Genomic DNA, 13,043 nt, shown 5'->3' with positions numbered 1-13,043 from the left:
AATGTATTGAATAATCCATCTTTTTCACACTGATTTAAAATGGTATTGGATTTTCACTTTAAAATTGAAACCACAGGGACACCTGGGTGGTTCAGTCGGTGAAGCGTCAGACTTTGGCTCAAGTCGTAATCTCATGGTTTGTGAATTGGAGCCCCGTGTCGTGCTCTGTGCTGACAGCTCGGAGCCTGGAGCCTGCTTTGGATTCTGTGTCTCCCTCTCTCTCTGCCCCTCCCTGCTCATGCTCTGTATCTCTCACCTTCAAAAATAAATTAAAACAAATTTTTTTTTAAATAAATAAAATTGGGGGCGCCTGGGTGGCGCAGTCGGTTAAGCGTCCGACTTCAGCCAGGTCACGATCTCGCGGTCCGTGAGTTCGAGCCCCGCGTCAGGCTCTGGGCTGATGGCTCGGAGCCTGGAGCCTGTTTCCGATTCTGTGTCTCCCTCTCTCTCTGCCCCTCCCCCGTTCATGCTCTGTCTCTCTCTGTCCCAAAAATAAATAAACATTGAAGAAAAAAAAATTAAATAAATAAAATTGAAACTACAAAGTACATACACAAGGTGAGAACTATTATAAGAATTATCTTTGTCTCAAATACAAGAATGTAGGTTTCTTCTTTTCTCCAGTATATCTGCTTAAGCTCTAAATTTAAGCAGTTTGGCCAAAGAATACCTGTGGCCCTATGTGAAATAAATAATTTACCTGGTAACTCAGAGATGCCACAGACCAAGCTGCCATGAAGAACAGTAATACATTTCTTAAGAAAAGCTCACAGGAATTGCTGGACCAAAACCGTCATCTGGTTTACAAAATCCTTCACTTCTCTGATGAAATAAGCCAACTGAAAGTCATGCTCTCCATCCAGCATTCCCGGTCACTGACACAGGTGACTCTTCCTAAGCAGCTTGCGGGGGCAGGTGGGATAGGAAGGGGATTTAATATAAATTTAATGCCATTTCTTGCCTCATCTCCGAGAATATCTAGATAATTTAAAAATTCTCTTTCCATTCTTTTTTTCCTGATAGAAGAACAACAAATGTTGTATAATTAAAACCTTCTTATACCAACCTGCTCTGCCTCGAGTAAGATGGATTCATTGGTTTGCTTTTTTTTTTTTTTTTTTTTTAAGACAACAAGTCATAAGCTTCTTCTTGGTTTGCAGGCCTTGCCAGTAACCCCTCTTTCTTTCTGAGCACTCAGGAGACGTCTTCTCAGGCAGGCAATATCCCTAATAGGCTCCTTACCTCAGGGTTCTTCGAATTAGGTTGGGAAAACAGACAGATATAAAAAGTAATTACCACACAGTGTGAATAAAACTTTAAAAGAAGTGTGTTCCTCTGGGAGCTCAGGGCTGCAATGGTTTCACCGGGCCTCTGCTTTATAAGACCTAAGACCTTGTACTTGTAAGGACAGCCATCTTAACCATCGGAAAACAGTTGCTAAACCCAATCTCCAATTGGGCAATTTAATGATGTTAAATGATGGCTTGAGAGAAAAATTTAGGGGTAACTTCTATTTGTGTTTCTAATCAAGAGATTAGTGTTGTTGAATTTTTTTCCTGATGCACGTATTAGAATTGAAGGGAATCATTTGCTGGTTAGACCTATGCTGTTTCTTCCTTTAAGCTGCCTGTAATAGGACCAGAAAGCAGACTACAAAGGTATAGGCGGACCAGGGGGAATGAAGACATCTATACCAAAAGAAATTATAATTTGATTAAAGGAATTTCCTGTGACTTCAACCAGACAGTCGTAGACTGTAGAAGATATTTGCAAATGATACATTACTGCCAACATTTTAAAATCATCTTCTGAGTTGTGAACCCCAAATTTGTAATGATAATCATTATTATTACCACCCCTTACTGAATATTAAATACTCATTATTAGGCAGTCATCTGCTTAAACACTTGGCAGACATTGTCTCATTTACTCTTCAGGACTATCCTGGAAGGTAGATATTATTATTCCCACTTTATAGATGACAAAATTAAGACAGGGAGGGATTAAGTATTTCTTTCCTTTTTTCTTTCTTTCTTTTTCTTTCTTTCCTTCCTTCCTTCCTTCCTTCCTTCCTTCCTTCCTTCCTTCCTTCCTTCCTTCCTTCTTTCCTTCCTTAAGTATTTTTCCTAAAATCATGTTAGCAAGTTGTAAAGCCCATATTTAAACCCAGGTTTAACTAAAGTTCATGTTCTGAAATACTCCCCTACACTTCTAAGGCTACTTAGGACTTACCATCAGAGTGGACTTAAGGCACAATCTTTCCTATTTAAAATTAATTCAACGCTTCATTGCTCCAAAATAACACACCTGCCAGTTTGCTGTATATCTGGCCAAAGGCAAATGTAAATTTTTCTCTCTAGAAACTGCAGTTCGGGGGCTTGATTTAATTTCCTCCATGAAGAATAGTCAGGCTTGAGGAACAACTCTTATACAATTAAATATTACTGCTGTAAGTTCACCTAATTGGAGAAGATAGTTAAGAAAATGTAAGTATTTATAACATTTTTACATCTATAAACAGCCTTTCATCCATTGATAGGAACCGTCTGCAGACCAAAGCTGTGATGTTGATATAATACTTCTCAAACTTTTAAAAGCCCTTATCACAATATCATTGCTGAAATCAAGTTGGCAAAAATGCACTCATGATAGAACAAATCATCGTAAAGAATACTGCAAAGGATCTCCGTGTTCCGGTCTCCGTATTCCCACTGTAATTTATACCATAACTTGATACAGCTTTCAGATTAGCTGTTCAAGTGCCTTCCTGTGGTCATTTAAGAAGACAAGCATACTTTTCTGTTGCCAAGGTTTTATAATTGCTTCAAACAGCAACTAAACATATTGGCTAATTACTCTCAATAAGGACAGCTTTATGCCAAAACCAAATTCAATGTTTTTATCATTTAATCTTCAATGTCTTTTGGTAGAAAAAAATCTTTTGAGGTCTTTTAAAAATCAACAATCAATAGGTCAAGTCAGTATTTTCGTGGGATACATTTTAATTCAGTCTCCTTCTAGAAAGCTCATAGCATAGAGTATTGCCAAAATTGAAAACATTTATTGATACCCACATCAAGGTTTTCCAGCTTAGAAATCAGTGGTCAGCAGGTCCTGCCTGAAAACCTTCTATGACGTAGTCTCCTCTTGTGGCATTTCAATTAAATATCTGTTGATACAGGCACATGAAAAGATGCTCAACATCACTCCTCATCAGGGAAATACAAATCAGAACCACACTCAGATATCACCTCACACCAGTCAGAGTGGCCAAAATGAACAAATCAGGAGACTATAGATGCTGGCGAGGATGTGGAGAGACGGGAACCCTCTTGCACTGTTGGTGGGAATGCAAATTGGTGCAGCCGCTCTGGAAAACAGTGTGGAGGTTCCTCAAAAAATTAAAAATAGACCTACCCTATTGACCCAGTGCAATAGCACTGCTAGGAATTTACCCAAGGGATACAGGAGTACTGATGCATAGGGGCACTTGTACCCCAATGTTTATAGCAGCACTCTCAACAATAGCCAAATTATGGAAAGAGCCTAAATGTCCATCAACTGATGAATGGATAAAGAAACTGTGGTTTATATACACAATGGAGTACTACGTGGCAATGAGAAAGAATGAAATATGGCCCTTTGTAGCAATGTGGATGGAACTGGAGAGTGTGATGCTAAGTGAAATAAGCCATACAGAGAAAGACAGATACCATATGTTTTCACTCTTATGTGGATCCTGAGAAACTTAACAGGAACCCATGGGGGAGGGAAAGGGAAAAAAAAAAAAAAAAAAAGAGGTTAGAGTGGGAGAGAGCCAAAGCATAAGAGACTCTTAAAAACTGAGAACAAACTGAGGGTTGATGGGGGTGGGAGGGAGGGGAAGGTGGGTGATGGGTATTGAAAAGGGCACCTTTTGGGATGAGCACTGGGTGTTGTATGGAAACCAATTTGACAATAAACTTCATAGATTGAAAAAAAAATCTGTTGATACATTTGAGACTTTAGAGAAAACTTTCAAAGGCTGTCTGAAACCTAGCTCCAATAGACAAAATTATCTGGGAATGAATGCATGTCAGGTTTTCGGTTTTCGTTATAAAGTATCATTTTGTCACTTCCGTGTCAGGACTCTAACCTGACAGAAGATGCTGCTCCCTTCAACCAGCCACATAGAATGCTTGTCAGTGATTCCAGTCTTGAACAATTTGCTCTGAAGTTATTGTCAAAAACCAAGCTGATACATTTGATATTTAAAAAGCATTAAGTCACTTATTTCCAGATGTGAGTAATCATTGGCATCACCTGGAAAGCTGTTTAAAACCTCAGTCTGATTCAGTAGATCTGAGACCTTGGAATTAGTATTGTAAAAATTCCTCACATAATTTCATTAACTAGCTTTGTAGAGCTGCTCTTAGCCTTTCAAATGTGTTACACAGATTATGTAAAAATACACACCATCTCATTTATTAAGTGTAGCCCTAGCAAAGCATTTGTTCTGATGAATTGGCATGCTTCCTTTTTTTTTTTTTTTTCCAATCTAATGGCAGCTGTGTAACTCATCTCTGTTCTTTTTCCCTTGGGTACTGGGATGCTCAGAGGTTAAGTTCCACTTATGCTTAAAGCAGGAGCTTTTCTTAGCTCGGACTTCCTTTTTTTTTTTTTTTTCTTTCTCTCATCCTAATTACATTGTATTTGCTCTTTACTGTCAGTTTAAGGGTTTTATTGTACTTAGGTCTTGTTTTTATTGTTACCTCTTTAAGATTCTTTCAAAAAGTAGGTCATGTTATAAATAATAAGCAAGGCTTAGAGCAAGAATAGAGAGGACCTATTCAGAAGATTTGGAGGATGAAATCATTACATTTTTCATGTCATTTGGCTGTGCTTCTATGCCAGAGGCCTGGCATGTTGGACTGACATTATGCCTAAAGAATTATGTTATGGTTGTGATATAATGAAGCATTTATTGACTTTAAGATTGCAACAAAATACATACATAAGTGCAAGTTCCTGTAATGATGTAGTATATTATTTCTCATGGAAATATGGATAAAGCTGACAACTAAAAAAGTTTTTAAGGTTTATTGAGTACCTGATATGCAAATGTAGATCATTGATGTATACCTAAAGGGTTTAATGAGTGCTCTAAAGATTGACAGAATTTAGCAAGATAAAATAAATTAGCAACATGTGCAGAAAATAAGACAAAGCATGAGGGGTCTGACTGCCAAAAAAAAAGTTGTATGATCTTGCTAAGGCAGGCCAAAACTTGAACTTTCTAGCAGTCTACATGAACATGAAAAGGAAAGTTCTTAAGTAATAAATCTAAAAAGATTTCTACTTCCTGTAGGATCTCATGGATCATCATCTTTTCTCTTCACTGGTACAGTTACCATCACGGGATACTAGTAACTTATTATGCAGTTCAGATTTTTACATGAACTGGTTGAGATAAGTTAAAGTTTAATTTTCCAGCCTAAAAAAAAAAAAAAAAAAAAAAAAAGGTCACCATTTTCTCTCACTGTCAGTGAACAGAACAGGTATTGAGAATTAGAAGAAATCTCATCTGGTGAGGCAAAGTCAAAGGGAATATATTTTTTATATTTAGGATGACGTATACCAAATTTTTGTCTTTTTTATCTGGTACAACTAGGTCTACTGCTAGCTGATAGGGTGCCTTTTTGCCAATTAGGACAAAAGCCCCCTCCGAGCAAATCTAGTATCAGGGCTGGATTTCTACCTCCCATGTTACCTCCATTACCCCTCACCTCACCCCTTCTCTCCTCCAGTCTTATTCCAGGACATCTTCATGCACCATACACTCTGCACAAGAGCATGTGGAGGCCATGACAATAACCCGGACATAAGAATCAGTTAAGACAGTTTCAGAAATAGCCAGATAATAAGTAGCTCTATGTTTCACACCAATTTTTTTTTTCTTTTAAAATATTAGAGCTTTACACAGCGCTTCCTAAACTTGATTATGTATGAGAATCACCCAGGAGCTTCTCAAAAATGCAGGTATCTGGGTCCTACAACACCTATTCTGATGTAGTCAGCCAGGAGTTAGATTCAGGAAGTTGCATTTCAGCAAATAGCAGAGGTGGCTTGAATTCGAGAAAAGCCAGCTGAGGGGTAAATAAATAGTACAGGTTTGAAAGTCATACAGATAGGGTTTCCGAATCACTGTGTCATTATTTTAAGTTGTGTAATCTTGAGTAAACTAATCTTTCTTTGCCTTAGTTTCTCTTATTTTAAAATGACAATGAAAAATTTGGCCATCACAGGGTTATTTTAAGGATCAAGTGAGATTAAACACTCTATCCGAGCACCTGAAGGGTAGTAAACACTTAACAAATGCTAACTATTTAAGAATGTACTCACAATATACTTTCAAGGCTCTATTTAGGGTAAGTCCAACCTTTAGGAAAGTATTTCTAAGGGTACTCGTAGCACTTCTCTTGTTTTATGACACTTGTACCCACCCCCTCTTAGGATTTAAAAGTGCTTGCTATTAGTATTTTTACACACCCGAAAGAAAATACCTTGTTTACTTTTTTGAAGTCCTCAAATTCAGAGTAATCATCCTTTTTTTTTTTTTTTTCCATATTGCCTTCATCCTCATCACTATCCTGATTATACTACATCGTATTCAGATCTCATCAGGCCATTTATCCAGTTTGCCAAATATTTAAAATAGTAATTTTTTTTTTAAAAAGTTCCCCTTCAGTCCTACCATTATAGATTTATGGAAAACTGAATTCTAAACCCAAAGCTGCCTCATAAAATTGGAGGAAACTGAGGTAGTGGAGTGCTTTAAATTAAGACACTAAAGTCTCAGTTAAATGAACCAGACTTTAATTACATCACAGGATCAATTTAAAGATAATCTCAGTAAATCCTATTAACTGAATGATAAACTTAAGCATTACTATGCTGAGAAATCATTTTTTCCTACAGGGGAGGAAAAACTTTTCCCTCTACCCTTCTTAGATTCATAGGCTAGGGCTCTGTAAATTACACTGACAAAAGACAGATTAAGAAGAGAAAAACAGAAGTTTATTAACATGTGCATCATGTGTACATGTGGAAGCACTCAGTGGTGCATAGCTCAAAGAGGTGGTTAGAACTTGGGCTTATATAGCATCTTTAAGTAAAAGGCAATACAGGGCACCTGGGTGGCTCAGTCAGCTAAGCGTCTGACTTCAGCTCAGGTCATGATCTCACAGTCTTTGGGTTCAGGCCCCACATTGGGCTCTATGCTGACAGCTTGGAGCCTGGAGCCTGCTTTGGATTCTGTGTCTCCCTCTCTCTCTGCCTCTCCCCTGCTTGTGCTCTGTCTCTCTCTCTCTCTCAAAAATAAATAAACATTTAAAAAAAATTTTTTTAAAGAAAAAGGCAATACATATTTAGAGAAGTGATATGACAAAGGAAAAGGACTTTGAGTTTCTAGGGCAGCAAAATGTAGAAAGGTAAATATATGGGGAAACTGATGGAAAGTAAGAGCTAGTTAGGAAAATTTGTTATATAATTTACTCTGGTGCCATTTGGGGGCTGATAAAGGTCTAGAATTGTCTCCAAGCATTAACTTTTGTCCTTCCTGGAAGAGAGAGGAAGAAAGGCACCTTTATAAATGTATATCTTGCTTTTAGGCAAATAAGAGGAGGTCAGAGAGCTTTTCTTATCTCTGTCTCTTTTCAATTACCTTCAGCTCAAAATAACCTTATGCCAAAGTGGCACATTCTGCTACCCTTCCTTCCCATTGAAGGATTCTATGGGGCATCTTAGAACTGTATGAAATGGAAACAGACATTAATTATTTTTAAAGAAATATGAACATTTTTATATAATATTTCTGCCTCAAAGACTGCTTTGAAGCTGCTACGGATTCAACATAGCTATCTCCAGTGAATGATGTTTTGTCACTTGAAATATTAAAATAAAATTTTGCCCCAAGGGCTCTTATAGCAGTTGGAATGCCAAGAAGTTTCTAAATAAAACAAATATCCGGTCCAGCATTTTCAGTTATTTTCACTCCTCCTTTCCTTTTTACTCACATTCTTTTTTTATTAAATGTTTCAGGAAATATGTATAGTGGTTCCAACTACCTTCATCTGTGGCTATTTTCCTGGTTCAATTGTACAGTATTGTGGTAAAGGATTTAGTATCATTAATAGTGATTCAAGAAGGAACACAAAAGACGATACTCAATGAAGCATTTTACTGGAAAATTAACCGCAAAACACTTATGGAAATTACATGCAAATTACTTAAAATAGTGTTAAAAATACAAGTCCTTAACCCCCCCCCCTTTTTTTGCCATTTTCACCGTTTTTAAGCATACAGTTCTGTGTATTAAGTGCATTTACATTTTTATGCACTCTCACCCTTTTGGTGAAGAATGTAGTTCATCTTTGTACCAATAGATTCTGGAGGAGTAGAACTGTCCAAGAAAGAAGGGGAAGAGAGCGAAGGGGAAAAGAAGGTGGGAAGGAAGTGAGGGAGGAAGGCCATCCCAAGACAGATTAAAAAAAAAAAAATCAGTAATACTGCAGTTTATCTTATTTTATTTTTTATTTGAGTATAATTGACATACAATGTTACATTAACTTCAGCTGTACAACATAGTGATTCAAAAGTCTATATGTTATGCTATGCTCGCCACACATATAGCTACCATTTGCCACCATACAACACTATTACAGTACCATTGACTATATTCCCTAGGCTCTGCCTTTCATTCCCATGACTTCTTCATTCCATAACTGCAAGCCTATACCTCCTACTTCCCTCTACCCATTCTGCCCATCCCCCCGCCCCAAACACCTTCTCCCTGGCAACCATCAGTTTGCTTTCTATATTTATAAGTCTGACTCTACTTTATGGTGGTTTATGCTTTTGTTTTGTTTTTTAGATTCCACATATAAGTGAAATCATGTGGTATTTGTCTTTCTCTGTCCTACTTATTTCACTTAGCATAAAACCCTCTAGGTCCATCCATGTTGTTGCAAGTGGTAAGATCTCATTCTTTTTTTATGGCTGTATAATAATTTATATATTTCCACCACATCTTCCTTATCCATTTGTCTATCAGTGGACACTTAGGCTGCTTCCATATCGTGGCTATTGTAAATAATGTTGCAGTAAACATAAGAGTGCATATATCTTTTTCAATTAGTGTTTTTCCCCCCATTGGGTAAATACCCATATTGGATCATATAAGATTTCTAAATTATTTGAGGAACCTCCATACTATTTTCCACAGTGGCTGCACCAATATACATTCCTACCGGCAGCTCACAAGGGTTCCTTTTTCTCCACATCCTTGCCAATCCTTGTTATTTCTTGTCTTTTTGATTTTAGCCATTTTTACAGGTGTAAAGTGATATTTCATTGAGGTTCTGGTTTGCATTTCCCTGATGAGGAGTGATGTTGAGCATCTTTTCAGGTGTCTGTTGGCCATGTTATTTCTTTTTTGGAAAAATATTTGGGTCTTCTGCCCATTTTTAGTCAGATTATGTAATTAATTAATTTAATTTTTTTGGTGTTGAGTTGTATAAGTTCTCTTTATATTTTGGATATTAATCCCTTATTGAATATGTCATTTGCAAATATCTCCTCCTATTCAGTAATTTGCCTTTTTGTTTTGTTGATGGCTTCCTTTGCTTTGCAAAAGCTTTTTATTGTGATATGGTCAAGGCAATCTTGAGAAAGAAGAATAAAGCTGGAGGTATCACAATTCCAGATTTCAAGATGCACTATACTACAAAGCTGTAGCAATCAAAACAGTATGGTACTGGCACAAAAATAGACACATAGATTCAACGAAAGAGAATTGAGAACCTAGAAGTAAACCCATGCTTATATGGTCAATTAATCTATGACAAAGGAGGCAAGAATATACAATGAGAGAAAGACAGTATCTTCAAGTAATTGTTCTGGGAAACCTGGACAGCTACATGCAAAAGAATGAAACTGGACCACTTTCTCACACCATACAGAAAAATAAACCCAAGATGGATTAAAGACCTCAATGTGAGATCTGAAACCGAGAGAGCTTTTACTTCCTTTGCACACTCTGGTGGGGGTAGCTGACAGCTGTGAGTTCTTGTGGCTGGGAAAATAATGGTGGCAGTGCTGGGGGTTGGGGTTTTAAAGACTGTAACATATGACTTAATTATATTGTGCCCTGACTGTATTTGGACCTAGGCCTCTACTGTCTACACTCAAGGCTTAAGGTTCTTGAAATTTTGCATGGATAACATGTTGAAACAGAGACAGTTTCCCGGTCATCAGTAGCAAGTGGTTATTTAGCAACATCTATGTGTAGAGTAACAGACAATGACAAAGTCAAGGGCCTTCCAGGAGAAAAGGATATGTACATTAACATGTATCATAAGTTAATGATAGCACAAGTCTTGAAGACAATGTGTTGATACAGGAATTCAGAAAAAAGAGTAACTTCTGCAAGCTAGAATGCTTTTTGCTTAATTGTTACAATGACTCTGCATTTTTCTAGTACAAATTTTAACTGAAATAATATGAAATAAAATGTCAATAAAAATCTCACTTAATGGGCAAAATCTTAAATGATATTATGCACAAAAAAGGGGCAAGGATTATGTAATTTCAAAGCTAAGCTGCAAAACTGTTAATGCTGCATGATGGTTGCATTATAGGTAGAAGAGAAATACCCAACATTCTTTGTCAATCTTCTGGAAAAATTGATCTTGAATTATGAAAGCTGTGATCAGTGAGAGCTCCTCAAGAAGGCATTTCTTTGTTAAATGCACTGCCCTTGTATTCTAAAGCTTCTGATGTTCTTGAGGGCAATTGAATTAATTGTTCTGCATCATTTTCTTCCTTGTCTGGAGGAAGGCACTGCTACTCTAGGATAATAGAACAAACCTGGGGCGCCCGGGTGGCTCTGTCTGTTGAGCATCTGACTTTAACTGAGGTCATGATCTTACAATTCATGAGTTTGAGCCCTGCATCAGGCTCGCTGCTGTTGACATGGAGCCCGGTTCAGATCCTATGTCATCCCATCTCTCTCTGCCCCTCCCCCACCTGTGTGCGCGCTCTCTCTCTCTCTCTCTCTCTCTCTCTCTCAAAAATAAATAAACATTTAAGAAAAAAGTTTTTTAATAGAACAAACCTTCCTGGGGATGAAATGGAAATATCTCACAAAATGTAAACCTCTTGTATGAAAGCTAAAGTCCCAAGCTCTCTCTCTAATGGCCAGAGATGAGAAATCATGGCTTGTGGAACACATCTCATTTTTACTTCTTGAGAATGAGACCAGTGCTGGAATTGAAAGTGGGGTCCTGTGTTGGTAAGATAGAAATATATTGCTAAGACTTTGCAAAATTTATCAAGAAAGTAGTCAGTAGTTTAAACTGATGACTGATCCCACCCAGAAGCATGGAAAAATGCACTAAATCTAACCATTTCACTCATCTGTTCATTAATAAAAAACCTTCACATAATGGAGCTGAGTTGACCTGAAGACTACACCACAGATCTTTCTGACTAAATTCAAACAGCGACTTTATTATTTTTATGAATTAAGATCATTTGGGTCCCACCTAAGTGCTGAGGTCTACTTTGGGTTTGAGAATGTCAACCCACAAGTAATTTTTTAGACTGATTCATGCTACTTTGACCAGCATTCATTAAAGGGTGAATGAGAAAATGGAATATGTTAGACAACTTAAAATGCAGGAAAATAGTAATGTAAAAGATTGCTACACTTTGACATTTTGCAACGTGTAAATTATATTATAGATAATATGCAAATTTGTACCAATTACTTGATTCAAGACCTCAGAACTTTTGGTAATGGATTTGAACCTCAAAATACAGTATTTATAGCCAGAGCATGGTCTTCACTTTCAGTGATTATTCCCTTTGGGTAGAAAGCAAGCTGAGCTCCAGGGTGTAGATTTATGCCATGCCAAGGCAGTTGACCACTCTTTCTTTCCCATTCTCCACTGTCTTGCAGACCAGATGATGTGCTCCTTCATCGCACGCATGATGAGATTGTCCTCCTGCATTGCTTTCTCTGGCCCCTGGTGACATTTGTGGTGGGCGTTCTCATTGTGGTCCTGACCATCTGTGCCAAGAGCCTGGCAGTCAAAGCAGAAGCCATGAAGAAGCGCAAGTTCTCTTAAAGGGGAGTAGGCTTGTGGCAAGCAAAGCACAGAAACTGCGCTCATCGGCACACATCTACCTGCGGAGGCTGTTTCCTGGTGCAGGAGATGGAAGGGGCTACGAGAGGTCTCTGAGAGGCTCCTCCCTCAATGGCAGCAGAGACCGGCACAACCGGAAGACTTGGAACCTCATAGATTGTATGCCATGTGTCGTAGCGATGGCTGAAGGGTCAAGCTCTTAACCGTATGGAGTAACCATTTCAGAAAATCCTATAAGAAGTTAATTTTCTTTGGAAAGTAACAGTATATAATTGTACAGTGTAGTATACAAACCATTATGATTTCTGCTACTTAAAAACATTAAAAGAGAGTGGTCTGTGTTCTTTTCTATTTCTTTTTTTTTTTCCGTTTAGAAGAACACCACGGTTTTAAAAAAGGGTCTTGGTTTCATTTGATTCCGTGAGATGAAACTTGCACTTAGAGATAAGGACCCCTGCACAAGTCTTGACCTCACAGTACGATCCCCAGTTTCCATTATTGAAGAATACCTTTTGACTCCTGCTCGAAAAAGGAAAACTGCGCTGTTCCCTCAGTCTTCAGTCATTTCTGTGACTCTTCATCAAGGGACCCTCACAGATTGGGAAAACATATCCTCCAACACTTCCCTTTGCCTCTCCACTATTTTTCACCAAATTATCTCTTAAGAGAGGGAGACGGTTCTGAACAAGGTGTGTCCTAGCTCTAAGAGCACTGAGCTCCTTCATTCACGCGTCCATGTTGCATTTGACGGATTTCATCTCTGTGCAATAGAATGGACATGATGTGAAGGACACGTGTCAGCTTAGTTAACTGCTGTTTTCGTTCCTTTTCTCTTTTAGCTCAGAAAAAAAAAATATT

The 13,043-nt window shown here is 37.9% G+C and overlaps 1 protein-coding gene across 1 annotated transcript in view; it reads left to right on the top strand.

The window, feature by feature from the left end:
• KCNMB4 (potassium calcium-activated channel subfamily M regulatory beta subunit 4) overlaps positions 1–12,526 on the top strand; it is a 62,424-nt gene extending 49,898 nt beyond the window's left edge. The window contains exon 3 of the mRNA XM_058682164.1: positions 11,999–12,526. Within this exon, the coding sequence (XP_058538147.1) occupies positions 11,999–12,167 (169 nt within the window). The 3' untranslated portion in view covers positions 12,168–12,526. The remainder of the gene's footprint in view (positions 1–11,998) is intronic.
• The last annotated feature ends 517 nt before the right edge of the window (positions 12,527–13,043 follow it).

The sequence above is a fragment of the Neofelis nebulosa genome, chromosome 8, assembly GCF_028018385.1.
Source record: "Neofelis nebulosa isolate mNeoNeb1 chromosome 8, mNeoNeb1.pri, whole genome shotgun sequence".
In the NCBI taxonomy this organism is placed as follows: Eukaryota; Metazoa; Chordata; class Mammalia; order Carnivora; family Felidae; genus Neofelis; species Neofelis nebulosa.
This window is presented reverse-complemented; position numbering and strand designations above follow the sequence as displayed.